At 44.2% G+C, this 21,586-nt stretch overlaps 1 protein-coding gene and 1 long non-coding RNA gene across 11 annotated transcripts in view; one reads left to right on the top strand and one right to left on the bottom strand.

The window, feature by feature from the left end:
- The window catches only part of LOC139050045 (uncharacterized), an 87,105-nt gene that overhangs the window by 50,398 nt on the left and 15,121 nt on the right, over positions 1–21,586 (bottom strand). The gene's annotated exons all lie outside the window — the stretch shown is intronic.
- Positions 1,241–21,580, top strand: LOC139050026 (uncharacterized). Of its 10 annotated transcripts, XM_070526148.1 has the most exons (9): positions 1,241–1,388; positions 1,489–1,690; positions 3,874–3,944; positions 5,707–5,842; positions 10,709–10,785; positions 12,525–12,651; positions 15,792–15,865; positions 16,948–17,074; positions 19,416–21,580. In XM_070526148.1, exons 2-9 carry the CDS (start codon positions 1,569–1,571, stop codon positions 20,026–20,028), a joined length of 1,347 nt encoding a protein of 448 aa, XP_070382249.1. In that variant the 5' UTR covers positions 1,241–1,388; positions 1,489–1,568; the 3' UTR covers positions 20,029–21,580. The 10 variants fall into 10 exon arrangements, 5 of the variants coding, with proteins under 5 accessions (XP_070382249.1, XP_070382250.1, XP_070382252.1 ...); XR_011508718.1 differs by lacking the exon at positions 16,948–17,074 and adding an exon at positions 14,831–14,996 and having other exon boundaries at positions 1,256–1,690; positions 19,416–19,491; XR_011508720.1 differs by lacking the exon at positions 19,416–21,580 and adding an exon at positions 14,831–14,996 and having other exon boundaries at positions 1,256–1,690; positions 15,792–15,869; positions 16,948–17,019.

The following is a 21,586-nucleotide window of genomic DNA, read 5'->3' as shown; positions in this document are numbered from 1 at the left end:
AAAAAAATTACGACAGTGATGCCATCACTGGAAGGAACACCAAATGGGCCGCAGGGTGCCTGGCCTGGCACCTGCTTTACATTCCCATCTTATGACATGCCTGAACAAAGAATCGGCGCATCCACGTGTCAGGCGTGCAGTAGCAGCGACAGTACACTTATCACAGGCCACGTAGGCTTCGCGGCTACAGCCGGGCGCGAAGCAACTTCCGATATTACCACAAAAAAGGAATAAGAGGTGCTTAGTCTAGAGGCCACCGTTCCTAATTCGATGGTCTGCATGCACTCAAGCTGTCAATGGGATCACGTGTTCACAGAGTCAAAAGACAAAGAAAAACAAGATGACAAACGCGCTGGCTGGCCACTCAAAAAAGGTGGAAGAAAAGTTCGTCAACACCAACATCGAGGACGCTAGACCGCCTTACCCTCGACCACAGCGCCCCCTCCCAGACCGGGGACAAACTGCGTCCGATTTAAGAGATAGAATTCTGCAAATGAAAACTTTTACATTATATATATATTCCCGAATTGCCTAACATGTACAAATTTCCCCTGCAAGCCATAGCACTTAATAAAAAGAAAAAGTAAAATATTACAGCCACTTTAGCATATGGTAGAGAGGATGCAAGGGAAAGGCTGCGCGCACACAAGACAATCATTACATTGCTTTGACATTGTCACTCGAATGCGTTGTTACTTTCTATTATTACTTGCTTTCCCCTCACGCGTTTTTCTTTTGCGCTCTTTTGCAGTCGCCTAGGCATCGCCACTGATCCCGTGTGGTTAAAGGAACGCTAGAACGGCCGTGGCAAGGCTATGGAAGAACCTTGGGAGACACACGCTGGTTCCCTGAATGATTCTTGTAGCACGTCAATCGACGAAGGTAGCTACATGGGCTTGAGTATATTCTTGTAGCACAGAATGAGAGGTACATGGAAAGGCAAATTAGGCAAAACATACAGCGCTAACTTTCAATGACAGATGCATTTCCAGTTGATGCAGACGTACTGATAGTCCTCAAAACGTCATAAGACACGTGTACTTTGCTCGCCAGACATGAACAAAGTCGGGGAAACCACACGCAGACCCTTTTGTGGCCACGCTGATTACTTATAAGGGCGTCCGTCTAACGAGAACAAAGGTGATCGAACTTCTTTTTATTGATAAAGAAATACTGGCGCATGCGCTTGAATTTTGATGCCATAACGCCCTACGGTCAAATTTGTTACCCATCAGCCATCTTAGACTTTCGCCTTAAAGAAGATAATTCATGTCAACGAGATTTAACTGGGAGCGGGGGCTACACGGTTTTGATCATTTGGTGGCAAGATAGCGCGGGTTATTAGAACGCCTCTTCTACCGTTAAAATATGAGCATTTTAGCGTCGAGGTAGTCACTCTATCCGCTCTTTTTTTTTTCAGATGAGCCCTACGGCTGTCTTCTAATTTCCAAAGAGCCAAACGTTTCATTTTTTCCCTTTCGTCATCAGCATTGACTGCGCATGGGCGGAAATTACACGTGCTTCTGTCACGAAACCGACGATAGTGCTCCAGAGGCGCCCAAACAGCCATGGCTGAAGATGGTAAAAGTGGACACACGCCTCCTGCGTTTACCTTCGACGACGAAGCAATGCCGAGCACAAGCCAGGAATTCTTCGAGGGCGCTTTATGGACTTCCGACTGTAGCACTACGTGAGTCTTGCCGCTTGTAAAAATTCTCGACGTATATTGTTCCCCGTAGGTATGACCCGGAACGCAGGCGTTGATAGCTATAGATTTGTTCCTACTTCAAGGCAGGCCTTTGGCTGACAACTTCAGCCTGCATACGTGGGCGACATTTTTAACTTTTTTCGCACGTCGATGCGCAGCTGATGCCAAAATATCGTCAAGGTATGCACAGCTGCGGCTGTTTGTCGTTAAAGTCCACAGGAATGTCACTGCGGGAAGCAAGTGCTTCTGTCGAAGAACATGTTTGTCGCTCGTGTTTGGTCACCGCGTCGCATACCTGTTCCGGGGGCCCATGGGCTACGGCATTGCGCTGCCGAGTTCGAGGTCACCCCTGTTGCTCCTGGAGCAACGGCCTATCATCGCTGATGGTGAAATGCAAAAAACACACACCGCTCTACGTGCCAGTTACAGAAACCCACGCAGTGAAGCAAAATTTCGTTCGTGTCAGGCTTTTCGAATGCTGCACACTGTGAAATTTTAAAGGCATATTTTTCCAATGGTCCCCTTTGAGCTAAATAAACGTCCTTCACAAAAACATGCGCAGCAAATCGGTAGGCGGGAGCTGCGAAGCTAGCAAAACCGAAGCAAATCAGGCTCGTCCGACGTACCCTTAGATTCTGGGATTCACGTACACACGACGTACCTTTCGACACAGCGATCACCACATGGCCCGTCAGTGCCCACTGCTTCACCTAACTTGCCGCCCTGGCAGCCAGCGTGGCAGCGTAAACAAACTAGCGTATGGGCATGGCCAGCGCGCGACCACATTCCGCCATTCCGGCACTATAGATACAAACGCATACAAAACGAGCAAAGGAACTGCTACTCTGTAGTTGAGCGGGCGATTCCTGAAATGCCATCGCGTATTGGGTGGCTGTCTAGGGCGACTTATTAGTCCCTTTTACGAGAGTTTCTTTTACGCATAACCTAAAAACTGTTGCGTACCGTTCACTCGTGCTGCACATCGCACCGCTGTCACCTCGGTGACGTCTCTTCCTTTTATAGCTGAAGGGAAACTTATAAGTATATTTAAGTTCTATATCAGGGATTAAAGAGTAAGCTTCGACAATTCTTTTTTTTACTGCTGCAGTAAAGAAGTCGCCAGTAAGAATGATTTGCGGTACGCAACTACAGAAGCCCGTCCCTTCATATGCGTTTCTTTTTTCTGAGGCTTATGTCTGCAATTGTGTCTAATTCACGCCCCGCAGCTCTACCTAATTTTTCCGAGAGGCAGCTGTGAAGCAAACTCAAAAGAACGCATTTTTGTCGTAATGCAGTGAGTGATATGGGCTTGTTGGTACAATATCGTGAGCCTCATAGTGCGTGAAAAGACAAAAACGAAAGGAAAGACTTGACACATACATGTCACGTCTTCCTTTCAACTTTGCTTTTTCACGCGCTATAAGCCTCACATTTTTCTCGCGTATGCTTAATTTCAAATGACTGCGTCCTTCTCTTTTCAAGCGCTCGAAATGAGTATTCCCGAAGAGGCAACTATCGGTTCACTGTTATTCTGTAGAAGCCTTGTTGCTCGCAATTATATTTATTGACTGATTGATTGCTCATGGCACGGATCCACGATTCGTATTGAAATTGCTTTGAAAATCCTAATACCACCGCCGTGATTGCGAATCCAAGCAACCGCGGAAGGAGCACCTCTTTTTATTACAACCATGCTTTCAATCAAAGCATGCAAGAAGTTCATCACCCTCTTCTTTTGAGCTTCACCTTATTTCCTAGAACCATTAGACCAAAATTTTCCGGTTAGCCTACTCCGAAATTATCATTGCGATTCTCCTCCATGAGTTATTGGCTCCACGACAACTTGAACGCCGAACAGGTATAGCCAACTACAAAGCACAAAGTGAACAAAACCATAAGTTCTAAACTAATCTAAACTAAACTTGATTTGCATGTTCATGCATGTCAGAGACGTATTCACTACGATCAATGATCGGGCTCCCCACTCCACGTATTACACTAGGTTCCCCTTGTGCGAGTCAAAAGTGAGCATAGGGATAAATTAAACATTACATGTATCACATTTGATAACAAAATAGCAGTTGCTTTGTTCCAAATTGTGCTTCCACAAAACATTCTACAGATATTTCAAAGAGTCCGATACTAATACGTATCTCCAATTCTAGGATTTGCGATGACTCCTTCGAAGACCTGTGGAACGCGATTAACAGCCACAATGATGCCACGGACGTCACTGGTATGTTCGGCATGGCCGTTGACTATCAACACCACTTGCGAAGACCCTTGACAACCCTCAAAGTAGAGAAAATTGACATAGGCCACAACAGCAGTGCATTTAGCACAAAAAGACACAATTTTTGCGTGTCACCGTGTCGGATACCGTAAGAACAGCCCTAATGCGAATTCACAGGATAGTAGAATGGGAAAATTGGTGCCTTAAAGCCACACAGCGTGAAAGCCATACTTGGACGACACAACTGACAAGGACATTGTTTACAAATTTCTAGCTCTGCCCCCCCAAAAAAAGAGAAAGAAGATATCACAGCTCTGTAAAACTGCATGTGCTAGAGCACCTAAGGCGGCCAAAATTGGTTCATAAATTACTAAGTTACAGGACTTTTGAATGTTTGCGAGCGCTTTGCAAGTCCTACCCACAACATTGTATTATGTTGCAGAGCACTGCATATATCATTTCGAGCATTTTAGGTGTAATATTAGATGCTGTTTCCAAAACTGTCTTATCCTTTTATCGCTCAATTACATCTGAAAACTTGATAGTGCTCACCTTTTAGAAATTCTTCAAGATTGAAAGAGATTTATAAAAACATTCACCGCCAAAGCAAAACTTCGTTTGCTCCAGTCACTACATTTGAAGTTTTTCCTTTAAGTGCAACAGACCTCAGCAAATTTAGTGCAATGGTAACCGCGTATTTCTAATGTATTTAGAGAATCTCCCGAGCTAAACTTTAGTTTTCTGCGCTACTACGGAACTTTGCTATAACAAGAATGTGGCCTTTATGGTTAAGGCAAGTTAGGTTAGTGAGAAAGCTTGCTTACGGAATTTTTGCATATTTCCCATCGCCACCTTAGCAAAACCCGAAATATGCTTACTGCTGGAAATGTGGAGCCAAGATTCCACTCCGATAACAGACACAAACAAATGGGCAGGACGCTTTAGCTTTGCCTTCAAGAGTGGAATGCGGTACCATTCAAAGATCCCTGGCTGCTTCTCGCGCTTCCCGGTAACTCCATCTTATGTAACAGTATTGTTTACCGGGAAACGCTGGCCGCAAGCGCTATGCACGAAAGCGAGCTTTCGGTTAGAAACGCGGCTTCTTGCGTGGGCCGCTTATGGTCGGAGGCCAGCGCCATCTGGACGCCGCTCTATAAGTGGTAGAAACACTGGAAAATGGGTTTGTGTTTGAGTGTCCGCTTTAAAAAAATGATTTCTCGTGTATTCAAATTACAATATGACGCTATCATGCCTGTAGGTTGTGTGTGTGTCGTAATTTACGATGTTTCTGGCGGATTTTACCTAAATTCGTTAAGTTCAGTAACGCCTTGGCGCTACACGGCAGGCCTGCGTGGTTCGGTATGCCTGATTGGGAATGATTTTTTTCTCACAAGACGGTCAACGCCAACGCCGGACGCCGACACCGGATTATCTGCGACACGAGGGCCGTAACGCAGTCGCGTTAAAAATGCCTAATCTCATCTTCGGCATGAAACACTGTCGTGTTCTATTCTGGTGTAATAAATACAGCACATATTTTCGGGGAAATTCAACGTTGCATACTTTCCTTCACGCACGTCTCTTTTGTCTTATGTATTGAAGGCATATTTCCAGAAAGAGCACCGCACACGGAAGTCCTGAAATCAGGTTACCCTATCACTAAACTTCAACTAAACCATTGTGGCTTTTTTTTTAGCACGAAATGTTGACGCTCGTTGAATGACCCTTGCACAGTGATGGGCTAACACCTCTGTTATTCTCTCAGGCCATACACATGTCACTGAAAGCGGAATCGCCAGTGCCCAACCTGCGGAGTTCAGAAGCAGCGTTGATCATGCACAGCCCAGTACAAGCCGCGCTGGCATGGTGGAAGCATCGCCCATTCTGGAAAACATTGCTAGGTGAGCCGACGTGTGGAAAAATTTCTTTGCATAAAGCAAATCACAGACCGTGCGTAATGCTGCCCGTGGTGCAACTATGCCTCCACTGTCTTTTTTCTGTGGAGGAGAGCTCTGATGCGTGAAACGCGCACAATAACAACCGTTATTATAAACACGGGTTATGGTGTAGGTGGTGCTAACATGTTTGTCATGCTCAGAACTCTTGCAAGTTTGTGAAATGCTTACGTACAACACCATATTAGTTTGCAAAGATACTAAAGAGAAAGGCGTCCGTTCAAAAAAAAATTAAATTATGGGGTTCTACGTGCCAAAACCACTTTCTGATTATGAAGCACGCCGTAGTGGAGGACTCCGGAAATTTCGATCACCAGGGGTTCTTTAACGTGCACCTCAGTCTATGTACATGGGTGTTTTCGCATTTCGCCCCCATCTAAATGCGGTCGCCATGGACGGGATTCGATCCCGCGACCTTGTGGTCAGCAGCCTAACACCATTGCCACTGAGCAACCACGGCGGGTGCCTAAAGCAATCGAGCAAGGCATTGACGGCCCATATTGCTTAAATGACGTTCATTTCAGAGTGCAGCGACAAATCTTAGACTTTCGATGATTTGACTGTATGCCACATGCTCAAATATTGTGCCGCTTTTCTATGACTTTCACTTACCAAAGTAACCTATGAGCCCGGACGCATGATGACGGTATGACGCTAACGCAATGATAATGGAATAAGAATGAATGATATTACTAGGTAGCCGGATTGAATCCGGGCCACAGTGGCCGCATTTCGATGGGGCGAAATGCGAAAACATCCGTGTAGTCAGATTTAGGTGCACGTTAAAGAACTCCAGGTGGTCAAAATTTCAGGAGGCCCCCACTATGGCGTGCCTCATAAACAGGTCGGGGTTTCGGCACGTAAAACCTCACAACGTAATTTTAATTTTAAGGAATGACATTGATGTAATGGTAAAGTCGTACGATGGCGACGGCATCACGGCTATTACAGGCGCATTCTTAAGTCATGATGATGGTAGAACAAGGTCAACGTGACGACGACGGTAAAGCAACCGCATGAAAAAGCGATACTGATGACGACCGCACCGCACAGGCGGCATGATGACTATACCGTATGACATCAAATTCATGACAGCGTCTGTGTGCCGACGACGCGATGACAACGATGGCATGAGCACGACGGCATACTCCCGACACATTTGTGACAGCATAACTGCCGCAGAATAACGAACAACAAATGACGTCGACGCATCAATGAGGGTGGTGTCACGGCATGACGGCAATGGGATTAGGACATTGAAGTGATGACTGCGGCGGCTTCTGTGAATCGCGTCCCCGCGTCACCCACGCGCTGCCTCTCGCGATCTCCCACTTAGCGAGGCAGTCGCGCCTCACTTGGCTCCGTTTGCAACGCGCCGCGCTAGACAATGTCCGCGCCAGCCAATGTATCGTGAAATGAAAACATGTATGCAGCTGCGCTCAAATTAGGCATTCGGAAGTATCACATTAGTCGGTGAGGTTTTTTGTAAGATAAATAAAGAGTTTCGGTTTTTATTTGCTGTTCTACCCCGGACAAGTAACCAGTGCCTTTGGTCGAATTAAGGTCGTTATTGATCGTGCGAGGAATTGTGCCTAAATGTTGATTTATATATTTCCTGAGTAAAAATTTCTATTTTCTTCACAAAATGGTAAATATTTACTTAATTTTATCGATTTAAATTATGTGGTTTATTTACTTCCTTTTACTTATTAAGCACATATTGTCATATAGAGTTAACCAGTAGTGTTAACGAAGACGTACAAAGTAACGTCACGTGGGTTGAATCGTGGCACATATTTGGCTGAGTCGCGTCAACAAATGTAATAGAATAAATGCCACTACACAAACCTAATTCCAAGTCAGCGCCAGGGGCGCACACAGAGAAATGAAACAACGGGAGGGCGCGCTGTCTCTCAAGGTCAGATACAAAATTATATTAGCGCATAAACTCGCCCAACTGTTCCTACTGTTCATATACAAATTTATAAAATATAGAAAGCAGAAGTTTGTAGCTGGAAATGTTCATTATTTTAATTAGGAAAAACAAGCATGTGCCACCGAAGCAAAAGAAATAAAAAAATAGAGGTAATCTATGTTACAGTAAAGCAGATTCCAATAAGTGTTGAAATGTAGATTTGAAGACTGAGATTGAAGAAGCAGAAAATTTCATTGTTGGCATATTTCATCCGCTGTGCGTTTCAATATGAACGTACTTGTATTTAACCTATTAGCACACGCGGTGTATGATGAAATAGATTATGCGCATGTCAGTTGTTTCGTGTGCTGTGCGGGAGCGATAAATTGTACGCATGTGTGTCAGTGTTGACCAACTTGATACAAATATAACAGATACATTAAAGTCCGGTAACTTAAACATAAGCCCGGTGGAGCAAAAGCAACAGTTTGCTTTAGGACGATTGCTTGTCGTATTGCCTGTTGCCTAAGGGTGACCAATGTATTTTGAAGAGCAAACAAAGTGCTGGGCAAGCTGGCCCTCTTCCCGCTCCGAGTAGTTGGGCCAATGAAACCACTTCTAGTGTTGTTTTAAAGGTTCTTTTAACACTGAAATCTATATTACAGGGATCCGAATATTTTTTAAAGCAAACAAAAAGTAACCATATGCTGCCCTTTACCATTTGAGAACAATTGCAGTAGGACGTCACGTTTCAGGTGCGCTGATGATGTACAGTGTATCCGTCATCAGACATTTTTAAGGCGGAAAGCCTTAGATCTCTGTTTCCAGGTCGCGTTGTGATTGCACAGAAAATTAGAGTGCTCATATCACTGTTGGCTTGTTCGTCGTCGTCATCTTTCACATCGCTGCCACATCGACGCCACTCATCATCATCATCATCATCATCATCATCAGAATCATCATCATCATATTCATCATTATCCTGGTTACGCCCACTGCAGGGCAAAGGCCTCTCCCATACTTCTCCAATTACCCCGGTCATGTTCTAATTGTGGCCATGTTGTGCCTGCAAACTTCTTAATATCATCCGCCCACTTAACTTGCTGCCGTCCCCTGCTACGCGTCCTTTCCCTTGGAATCCAGTTTGTAAACATTAATGAGCATCGGTTATCTTCCCTCCTCATTACATGTCCTGCCCATGCCCATTTCTTCTTCTTGATTTCAACTAAGATGTCATTAACTCGCGCTTGTTCCCTCACCCAATCTACTCTATTCTATATCCCTTAACGTTACACCTGTCATTCTTCTTTCCATAGCTCGTTGCGTCGTCCTCAATTTAAGTAGAACCATTTTCGTAAGCCTTCAGCTTTTTGCCCCGTACGTGAGTACTAGTAAGACACAGCTGTTATACACTTTTCTCTTGAGGGATAATGGCAACCTGCTGTTCAGGATCTGAAAAGGTCTGCCAAACGCACCCGAGCCCATTTTTATTCTTCTGATTATTTGTCTCATGATCCGGATCCGCGGTCACTACCTGCCCTAAGTAGGTGTATTCCGTTACCACTTCCAGTGCCTCGCTACCTATCGTAAACTGCTCTTCTCTTCCGAGACAATTAAACATTACCTTAGTTTTCTGCAGATTAATTGTTAGACCTACCCTTCTGCTTTGCCTCTCCAGGTCAGTGAGCATGCATTGCAGTTGGTCCTATGAGTTACTAAGCAACTAACTATGCTGATTCGACGCCACTAACCATGCCAAAAGACAGTCAATTATTCCAGAGTCAATCAGGGCACTTGACCTTAGGATCTTGGATAGGAGTCGAATCCACGACATTTGGTGTTAATTATGGCGGATATGACTAAAGCCCAGTTAATTAAGGTAGTCTAATTAGGGCGCTCGAGCCCACAACCTTTATTGGGAAAAGGAGTAATAAGAAGCAAGAACGCATTCGGACGAAACTATCGACTAATTCGATGGCTCTCTCTTGAGCGCGCAGACATTAACTTCCACCATCTATGGCGTATGCTAAAGTGACTGTCATGTTTTTTTTTTTCATGCTGTTCTCACAATAAACTTGATCCTTCAATAAATTATCAGATAAGCAGCTGCGACTGGCATAGCAGAAGCAAACTTAGCATAGTTTGCAAAGAAATATTTATGAACTCCATCTTCGTTGAGGCGCAATTTATTCCAATCCATCCTCTCATTCTGAACTGTTCAAATTTACATTTGGCTATGAGACAAAATCTGTTTTGTATTAAGAGCAAGTTATTTAAGCCCCATAATTTCAAATACTGTCTGAAATGCGCTGTATTTCTCACATCTCCGGGATGCACGAGTCATGAATGTAATTAGCGCAAAAATACTCCATTCTCCACGGTGATGCTGAACCACAACATGCGGGTACAAAGGGAATTTTTTCTAACATGAGCGCTGCTTTGCATCAGCATTGCAGAAACCATCCGCACAGTGTCTCCTTTGTCCCCCAACCAGTTTGTTATTATTGCATAACAAATGTTCCATGAAGGAAAATATTTTATTCAGGAATTGTTAGGATTCTGTCACTGTGGTAAGTGGAGCACGCATGTTATGTAGGGAACTACACCCGGAGGCATGATACCCGTTGTAATTTGACCATTAAGCTGACAATTGTCGTTCAAGTCAAGGTAGGGGACGTTTCGACTACGGTGGATGAGTGCCCTGCTCCATATATTACCTCGAGTGTGCGGTTCGTTCTATGCCAGCCAGCGCAGTGTGGCTTTAGTGAGTACGAAACATTTCAAGTAGCCCGTTTACTAAACAGTACTTTGCCTTTCTTGAACTTTGTTTTAACAAAATGTAATTTCAACTTTTTCGCCACAGCTGTATCTAACACCAACACGTTTATTAATTGCAGCATTTCTGACGATGCCTGGCGTTACCAGTGGAACACTCAGCAAAGGCCAATAACCGACGGTACTTACAACGTCGACGGTACGTAGGCCTAGGTCACTCGCCTTTAGAACAAACATGGAAGATAGCTCCAACATGTTGCGTGGAAGGGCTCATACCCTTCTCGAGGACAAATTACGGCCGTCAAATGGTCGCAAATACCTTGCCACGGCTAATAAATTCTTACCTAGAAGCCGGCATTGACATCCATGCCTTGACACCATCGGAGCTCATCTGTCTGGTGAAAACTACCATTTAAATCGCCATGATTCCGTAAAACCATATGCATTCAATGAAGGAAATGTAATTTATTTTGATGTAACCCATTGGTCTTTATTTTTTTCATTTCTGAAAGTGTTCTTTGCCACCGTTCTGCCAATATGTAAAGGGGGCCAGGGACCACTCAAGCTGCCAATAAGCAGCTTTTACCTTAGCCCCCTCCATTTGCTTGTAAATGGGCACAAATAAAATGAAATGAAATGAAATGTTGAGAGTTTAGTGACGTGACTAGCCTACGTGAGTATGCTGGACTTTAAAAATGAACTCCTTAAATTAAGCCTAATCAATCGCACTGTAGTTCGTTGGAAGTCAAAGCTATTGCAACTCCTATCTTTAGTGATCTGGTTGGGAATTGGCGTTTAATGCTTTTGTGACCTACAAAGGCGTTGACGCTATGGCAGTGGGTGTAATAAGGCGATTATCATTCTTGCCCTGCTTTCTCCAAATCAGATTGTATATAAAGGTGTATTCAGCAATAAGATATGCCCTTCATTGTTTTGTAGGGAACCTCCTCACATCCTGACAAGGCTTATTCCGTGTTCTCGCCTTTTAATCTCTGTGTTCTCCTTTTGTTTCAATGCCATGCAATTTCTGCGCACTTAGGGAAGATGCGGTACTAGCTACAATCCTTGCAGCGCTATCCGCACATCCCACACTTTTAAGCAATTTGACGCTTTCCGTTGCACCATTTAATGACATTGCACTGTGAATTAAGACTTCCATAATTCTTCCCAACTAATCTTCTGTCTGCAACACGAGTTTTAGATAATCGCATTGACCAATCGTTGTTGATGTTCCGTTAATAGTCTGTTGATGGCATACACAAGGCCATTGGCGAGGACAACCGTTTTAGATTTCTTAATGAGTTGCTGAATATGCATTGCTTACCGCCTGAGCTTAGGAACTTCAGCCGCAGGAGTGACCAAATGGGGTTCGGATAACCAGTTTCTGAAAGGCGAGTACTTCGTGACACATGTAAGTGTCATAGGAGGTCAAGAATCTCTGATCAGGCTTAAAAAAAAATTATAATCCCTCGGTAGAAATGTGCCCTCTCAATTTTGCTTTGTCCTTCTCCGTAACACGTTAGGTGTAGTGCTCGTAATAGTTACGCTAAAGGAATGAAATCCGCCATGTATCTAATGCGCCTATATCTAGATAATCCGGCAAATATGGTGGGTTGCACGCACAAGAAATCGGCATGTCCCATCATTTTCCTGCGACCATTCTCCTATTGTGCCCGCGATATGAGATAGAGTGCAATAATCTTCAAAAGAATTAAGCTCGTCCTGGGTTTGCCCATCGCTGAGCACGAAGTTCTTGCATCGATTCAAGAAATACTTATAGATGGGAAAAGCACAGACTCCGGTAGCCCTGCAGTAGGGTTCCCCCACAACTAAAACTTCTTGCCTCGCAATATCGATAATAATGAAGCATTCATTTCCTATGAATTGACCTTGCAAAGCGGGGAATGAAGACCTTTGCTGTACTTTTGTACCGTACAGGCGTCACTGACAATGGTAACACTGGTTACCTGCACCTGGGGTCCAGCACCCGCATTGATCACGCTATGCCAAGCACAAGCCGTACAGGCATGGAGCAAGCACCTGTCATTACAGAAGGCGGCGCCAGGTGAGCCCACATCTAGAAAAGTTTAATTCCAAAGAAACTCAGTGACAAGAGGGATGGCTACCCGGGGAAAAAAATCATGCCTGTACTCGCTAATTTCTCCCGGTAAGGGCCAGCTCTGATGCCCGAAACAGGCGCTGCATCAGCAGCTTTGAGCGTTCGGGATGCGGAGCCTGACATGACATAATAGTTGTAAGAGCGCGACTGGACACGGACAGAGTAAAAAAAAACAGGCAGCATGTTACTCATTTTAGACATGAAGGCACGCGTTCAGGATGGTTACTTTGGAGACTCACTCCCCCCTGTGAGATATATGGACCTAATGAGGAGGAAGATGTTCATCTAAGAGATAGATGTCAAAATGAAACAGAGCATGTCCGTTTACCGAGGCCGTGTAGGGTAGGTACGCATGCAGTAAGAAAAGTGGCCGAAATAATCCGCACTTCCACACTAAGGCTTACCTCATGATGAGAGGAGATGAACATAGTGAGGAGAGAGATGTTCATGTAAAAGACAGCGCGTACAATGACACAGAGGATGTCCAAGTGTACCGAGGCAATGTAGCGTAGGTGCGCTGAAAATTAATCCGTGCTTTCACACTACAGCCTGCAACATAATGAGATCGTGGTTTTGGTGCATAAAAACCCCAGAATTCAGTTTTTTTTATTTTTAGTATCGTTCACTTCACCAAACGCTTCAAAGGCCATAAGAGCAAAGTTATTAGGTAACCGTAATTGAATCAGTTCCTGAGCCGCAGATATCTCGGTAAGAGAACACGAATTATGTCAAAATGTCATGGGAAGTACTGCGTAATCTCACCATTCTTTTTTCTTGTAATTAAGCACTACCTATCGTTGATGATATCAAAGTATATAATCCTTTAAATTAGCCTAACCTACTTCCACACGTCATTGAAGTGAAGTTCTCACCCTGATTGATACGTAGCTATCATATGTCAACTACTAGGACAACTGCACAAGCGAGTCTTATACCGATAATACGGCAAGTTGCAGTGCTTGTGCAAAGAAGTGCAAGCACCCTGACCAGTCCAGTCCACACAGTTTGCCCAGAATTCACCTTTCCTTCATTCTTTCCACAGAGAGGGTAAGAAATAAATGGTAATAGCTACGTCAATATGCTCTTCTCGACTTCGCCTGTGTTCAAGAACTTCACACCAAAACGTGGCGTTATGCAATTATCAGTGTAAGACTTCCCCACTAAAATGAAAAGACATAAAAACAAAGCAGGAAATGCTGACCGAGCCCACTTACTCTGCGCTCTGCTTTGCGCCTTCACGCGCGCGTTCGCGATTGTTTCACAGATTCGCTTAGTCATGCTGCGCTGAATTTGCAGTTTGGTTCACATCCGCGCAATATTATATAACAGCACATGTATGCCCCATACCAAAATTCTTCAAAGGCTCACGCGCCCATTATTCGCGCATTAAAGCCATTGGTCTGATGTCAAGTACTTGCGTGACCAGTTAAATAAACGCGCGCTTACAATCGCACATACAGCGTTGTGGGAGCGGATACCGTAGTATCGCCTTCGAAATTTATACAGAATGTCACGGCGATGGTGACGCCGACGGCATAACTGCGTCTGGAATGTCCATATACTTGTTATTGCAATAAAGAATAAGCTTGCCCAAGGGCGGCAGAACAAGCCTTGGCAGGTGGGTTGAGAAGTGCTGACAAACGAGGCTTCAGTTTCCGAGATAGCTAGATGGGTGTACATGAGTTCGTCATTAACAATCGTTAAATAGCCAGCGTAGCTGTGTTGTTTCCCAAGCGTATGAGATCTTCGGCCGAATAGCCTCTCAAGTTTCAGGTGAGGGATGAACGACCAATGATAGATCCTAGGCTATTTGCTGCATGCCACGGAATATTATCTGGCTTCCGTGCTGCTAACATCACTCGGTACACATTGCGGCAGTTCCCTTACCTTATGCAAAGAGGGTCCCCGTGCACTTTGAACGAAAGCGGCAGGCCGTGACACGACTTTCCGATATAAATCATACAGTCTATACCTTGCGGCACTCATTCACGGAATATGTATACCCTTAAAATCGGATGCGTAGGCCAGTGTTCCCGTAGGCGTTAGTTTAAATCGACTATTGTAGCGAGATACAAATCGCGGTCGGCGCTTCAGACATAGCGTTCTCTACTGCTTGCAAATACAGATGCCGCATCGGTTTTTGTACACTACGTAGAAGGAAAACGTCCGCTGCGCCTTTGTATTCCATGCATGGAATTGCGGGATGTGGAGACTTAGGATCGGCATCGTTTTCGGAGAGCCAGGACGCTTCGAAGACCAAGAGACGGCAAGCAGAAAAGTCTGACGCCTTGGTACGCAATATCTTCCTGCTGTCTTGACCTGTGTGGTAGAAATCACTTCTAAAGAGTAGAGGCATCGGGGAACGTCCGCACTGGGACAAGCACCTACAGTATCCTTCGCCGGCCCTCCTCATCACACCATATGTTTGAACGGGCATGTTAGAGGTAATTAGATTACGTGTTATACCCGCCATGGTTGCTCAGTGGTTATGGTGTTGGGCTGCTGATAACGAGGCCCCGGGATCAAATCCCGGCCATGGCGGCCGCATTTCGATGCGGACGAAATGCGAAAACACCCATGTGCTTAGAATTAGGTGCACGTGAAAGAACCCCAGGTGGTCAAAATTTCCGGAGACCTCCACTGCGGCTTGCCTCATAATCAGAAAGTGGTTTTGGTACATAAAACCCCCTAATTTTTAGATTACGTGTTATGCATGTCGTTGGGCACGTGGTATAACATGGATTTAGTTAATACGTGAGCTTCTCTTGAAATATACACTGTCTAAATACTACTAACCTTACTATCGTTATTGTTTTAATATCATATAATAGATGTAATAGCTACGCCCTTCCGCGAAGGCAGCGTCTGTATAGGTACGGGACCTCTTTCATTCCGATATCATAGATCGCACTAAATTGTTCAGTACAATATGCCTGTGTACCTTAAGTATTTTGGAGGCAAACGTTCGCACACAGGAATTTGTCCTCATATGTTGTGTCCCCTAGTCAAAACGTTGGCTTCCACTATCATCTTTGTCCAACCACTATTGCCTCAGTGTTCATGGGAATATCTGTCTTGTGTTGCAGAATTCCTGAGACAACCCGTGTTGACCAATGGAACATGCAGTACCACCTGGCTGATAGCACATCCACCGACTGCGGTAGGTGCGGGAAAGTTTTCAGTCACTGGCATACCATGCCTTTCTGTCAAGGTGGTTGAGGAAGCTAACGTTTGCTATCGTACGCAATACATTTAAGCAGCACGAATGAATGAAATCTCGGGTTTTAGGTGTCACAACCACGATATTATGAGTCGCACCACAGTGAGGGACTCCGGATTTATTTTGACCACCAGAGGACCTTTATCGTGCCACCAATGTTAAACAGCATCGCCGATGTCTGAGGTATGGTTGAGTAAATGTCATTCATGCACCTTTTCGTTATTTGGTTGATCCAAACTTTTCTTGCTTCGGTTAAGTCATTTTATTGCTAAGCATTTTTGCCTCATCCAATATACTCTTACAATGGAGTGCAAGGTCCGCCCACAAGTCCCGTGTCCAATCGCCCTTACCCGCTGAAAGCCAAGCCAGCTGGGGTCCGCTCGAACCTTAATGAACTTGCTCTGCTAACGCAAATGTCCTTTGTCTCAGCGCTGATATGAGGATCACCCATAAAATTTGCGAAGATGTGCAGGTTTCATCGTAACCAAAGACAAATTTCTTTCGAGAACCATTCATCGCTTCTTGTGGTTAACTGATATTTTTATAAGCCCGATCTCGTGCTAGAGATTTTAAAGGCAAAATATGGAATGTTTACTTCACTTTACTTTTCAATAACGGCGGCAACCTACTATGCAGCCATTGTTACGTACATGCATTTGCATGTGCCATTTTCTTGTATGACCGACAGCACCAGCGTCTGCCGCTGAGTTGCTTATCACAGAGCAGAACCATTATAAAGGTGCGACAAGAACTGAGAGAACAAAAATCAGCCCTTTCAAGGTCAACCGAGCTCCAGTCTATGCAGAATAGCCGAAGGAATGTAGCAACGACAACTCCCGAAACGCACGCGCTTTCTTTTCGTAGCATTACGCTGTGGCTTCCCACTTTTGTTGTTTGAATTTAGAGAATCACTTCAGACGGCCGCAGCGCTGTCAGGGTTTCTTCTTTCTTCCTGCGCGTTCTTACCACGGAATTCTCCGGCTTTGTTCTCGCACAATGGCAAATCGGCACCTTCATTACAGGGTATACCGGCCACACAGAAACTAGAAGCACTGGCTTCACACATCCGGTCTGCAGCAGCAGCCCAGTGGCCAGTACAAGCTACGCGCGCATGCAGGAACCATCGGGCATTTTTGGGAACGACGCTTGGTGAGCCAAACTTTTGTGTGAATTCCTTTCGATGGAGGAACTCAGTGAGACGACACGGAATGCTGCCTATGGGTCAATTATATTTCCACAGACGAACTTGTGCGACGGATGAAAGCGTTGTTGCCTGAAATGCCAAATGTCATCTGCAGTTTAGACAATATGGCGCGGGCGGAACAGGAATCTTCAGCTCAGGACCTAAGTACATTGAAAATGAGAGATTAATCTGCTGAACAACCCACTGCACCAATATTCCAATTTCTGCATTCGAAAAAAAAAACTTGTAATATTTCAAGGAATTGCATTTCTTATTCACGTCGCACGTATCAAATATTCTGAAACAATCCGGCCATAAAGCCAACGCCGCGATTATCTAAACTGCACCTAATACCACATCTAAAGTGCAAAAAATGGATGTTTACGCAGCACCCTGAAATATACTATTGTAGGAGCAGATCCCTTAGAAATCCTGGCAAACCCAAACTTCACGCAAACTGGAAATGTATAAAAGGGAAGTTGTGACCTTGGGTGCAGGAAGTTATGACCTGGTGCAGTTAACTTAGTAAACCTTTTCTTTTTTTCTCGTAACTTTGCGATTTCAAGATTTTTCCATCTTGACAACCTAGATCAAAGTTGTGATTGATGCGGTTGCTGGAATTTGACTGTTTCAATGAAATACCATCAACTAGTTTTGAATTCAAACATAAGTCACTGAAGAAGTCTTTCCTTCAGCCTAGACCGGGTCCTCTCAAAACGTGAATCCCGCTATCGTGCCCAGTTATCCCAACTCCTAAATGTATTATTATTTGTTTATTTATTTACTTACTTACCTAAAAAATGTTTACGATGTAAAAATTAAGTACGTAATCTAGTCTAGATACGGGCCGAGCGAGCACGATTAGAAAAAACATACTAAGTTAAACCACATCAGTTCAATGACACCATAACCTTCCATGAGTCACGTGAACAATGACTAGAATAAACATAAACCAGCGTGGTTGCTCAGTGGCTATGGTGTTGGGCTGCTCAGCACGAGGTCGCGGGATCAAATCCCGGCCACGGCGGCCGCATTTCGATGGGGGCGAAATGCGAAAACACCCGCGTGCTTAGATTTGGGTACACGTTACAGAACCCCAGGTGGTCGAAATTTCGGGAGTCCTCTACTACGGCGTGCCTCATAATCATAAAGTGGTTTTGGCACGTAAAACGCTTATAACTTAATTTTTCTTAGAATAAATGCAGGTAAACGAATAAATAGCATATTAACAGCAACATAGCAAACAATTTTCATCCAGTACAAACAGGGTAGTAACTTCAAAAGACAGCAGACAGGAGAGAATGCATAAACGAGGCACATGTGCATGTGTCGTATTCTGTTTTTTTTTTCTTACATTTCTGGCTTAAACGGTAGGAATGATCACGCGCCAACAATGCCAACTGCACGTATGCAAACTTCATGAAATTAACGCACAAGAGATCTCATGGCCAAGAAATGAATAGAAAGAAATTGAGGTTTTTTTATGTTACATTGACGAACATTGCAACGAACGTTGCCCTGTATATTTGCAGAATAGGATCTTCAAAGAAATGAACTCTTCCGCAGCAGATTTCATTCACTGCGCTTGAAAACTCTGGCACCCTTCATACTATTCGATATGTATTTGATATTTGTGTATTGACATATGTTTGACGAGGAGCAGCTCTCTCCCCTCCCCTCCCCCGTATTTGTCAGAGATAACGCGAGTACTACAGTACGCCTTTTAAGCATGTTCAATTAATTTACTCCTCCTTATCTACAAGGGCTTGTATACAAAGCAAACGTGTTTTAGCTCAGGCAATACGGTCTGTTTCAGTGCCCAACCTCGCACTTCCGAGGGCACATTTGTGGACCTTTGCCTGAATGCTCCTCCTTAGCTTGTCCAAGAAGTACGACTATTTTTATTCTTTAGAGCATGTAACTTTCTTACATAACCTTCGTTTTCAGATAGTTCTACTCGTCTGCGCAGGTTACATCATATAATATAGTGTAACCTCATTGTAACCTATAATGTAACATCATGTAATATATATAACAACACTTTTTATTGTCCACTCCACAGACCATCGTATGTGTTTTCAAGTTTAACGAAATAGACCCAACAAAAGCTCCAGTGTTCAATTTCTGCCAACCTAGAGGTCAAATCGAGCAATAAATATAAGTGTAGCAGGTTCCAGCTCAGATTGTGCAAAACGCCTTATTATGAACGCGCGATTTAGTTTGTCCAACTCTCAATTGGCAAATGTGTTTTTATCATCACGTAACAACAGTCGCCCATTTTGAGCCCCATTGCACGTTTACTTACAGGAATGCTACTGCAACAGGAGGGAGGGAACAGCAAGAGTCGTCCGGTGCATGTTCCAATGTTTCCAGCAGACAGGATGCCTTACACGGGCACGCCAAGCAACACGCGGGCGATTCAGCCTACACTTGCAAAGCAAGTGATTCTGTGAATAATTCAGTGAAACACTCCCGGAATACAACAGGCAAAAATCACAAATGCGCAACGTGCGGCAAAATGTTCCGCCGGGCTGCTAATCTTGCCTTACATCACCGCACGCACACAAACGAGAAGCCCTACAAATGCGAAATATGCGAAAAATCTTTTCGGCGATCTCATCACCGAGATAACCACAAACGCACACATACAGGCGAGAGACCGTACACTTGCAAAACATGTGGTAAATCATTCGCGCACTCGTCGAATCTCCGTAGACACAACAACACTCACACAGACAAGAAACACCATGTCTGTCAGAAGTGTGCAAAACCATTCAAAACCAAAGATAGCCTCCAACATCATCACAGCTTGCGTTGTGGGGACAGAGCTTTCGTTTGCGAAATATGTACTGCATCCTTCAAGAACAACTCGGCTCTCGATCGTCACTGTCGAAGCCACATGGATGAAACCCCGCATTAGTGTACACAGAGCGCATTTGCTCTCGCAGAGAAAGCCGTTGATGGACGGCTGTACCAGAATATTACCTGCCAATTGTATGGAGATGCATTCGGAGACGATGATCAACCTAATGCACACTTCGTGACGCATAGGGTTGTGCAGACATAATAGTATGACTAGTGCGCAAGTTAACCAAATCGCCCGCGGCTTTTGCATACCAACGTGAAAATGAAGCAGTGCGGGGAAGCAACGCTGATATTCTTTCAGAGGATCCAGGAGCTAACTAAATGCATCGTGTGCACAGGCCGGCTTCTTTTGACGTTTAAAGCGGCCTAGTAAAATGAGCGATGTGGACGATGCCATCTGGTTCCTCCAAATTATGAGAAGACGTCGTCGCCAGAAGTATTTGGGCTGCTTCAATGTCCAAGTATACGGCAGATCCTTGCCAGCGCTTACTGTTAGCATAACTGCATTTGTTTTTCATGAACGCGGCATTAGCAAACTTATTTCAAGACAAATCCTTATGGGCTGCAAGTTTGTTTTATGTAAGTACAAGGTTGAAATGTATTCACAATATCCTTGACTCCTTGTTCTATCAGTGTTTCTTTGTAGGTGTTTTGACAGCGTAGTAGTGAACAGGATCTAATGAGCCCTGTGCTTTATGATATTCCAATGTCCATAGAAGGGAAGATCTCTTATTGGAAAGCATTTAAAAAATGAGGTACTGTTTTCTTCACTAAAAAATAATCTCTGTCATTATTTAAGTTCCTTGCGCCCTGTTGCCTTCCAGAGACATGTTTTATGACTATATGTAGGCACATTTTACACATGAGAAACATTTCATTTAAAATTTGTTGAATGCATTCACTGTTTTCGTTCTCTTTGGTTCCTGTATTAATACCGAAAATCTTTGTTGTATACCATAAACTAAGCTGATGACAGTATTGAGACAGCATTAGATCAAAATAATTTAGAGCTTCACTATATCGTGTGTTCTCCAACTACGAAAATTTTAGCTGTTTTATTGTGGCGGCTTAGAGCTTCAAAAGCCAGTCTTTTATCCACTTGAAAGCCATCTGTCAAGACTCGCACTGTTCTCTAATTACAGCTGTAGAATCTTTTTAGCCTGATCTGACAAACGCATCTGTGCCAGCTATGACAGTAAATGTGAGATGCAGTTTTTAGGCATATTGACACGCATACTTGTATATATTCTTCGTGTGAATGCGTTTCGCAGGTAACAAAGGTTGTTACCACTCAGTGCATGACGCGACTGCATTATCACAAGATTCTCGATGTTTTTCGTCGATTACACACTTTTTCTACGTTGTAGTCGAACCTTCTGTAATCAAATTGCACGCGTAACGCGTATACAGTTCTGCATTTTGAAAGGCATGCAAGCAGCAACAATTACGCTGGAATCTTCGATGAATCACGTACGAATATGCGACGCTCGTTAGCTGTAAATCAATTCTTGGATGATCGACGCATGTGCTTGGAACTATCTTTCTGTCCTAGTGAACTTGTTTTGTGGGTTCACGTTAGCCCAATAAAGTGATAGTTTCCTGTCTCACGGTTC

This window comes from Dermacentor albipictus, chromosome 9, assembly GCF_038994185.2.
Source record: "Dermacentor albipictus isolate Rhodes 1998 colony chromosome 9, USDA_Dalb.pri_finalv2, whole genome shotgun sequence".
Lineage (NCBI taxonomy): Eukaryota > Metazoa > Arthropoda > Arachnida > Ixodida > Ixodidae > Dermacentor > Dermacentor albipictus.
The sequence above is the reverse complement of the archived record's forward strand: the minus strand, read 5'-3'. Positions and strand labels throughout refer to the sequence as shown.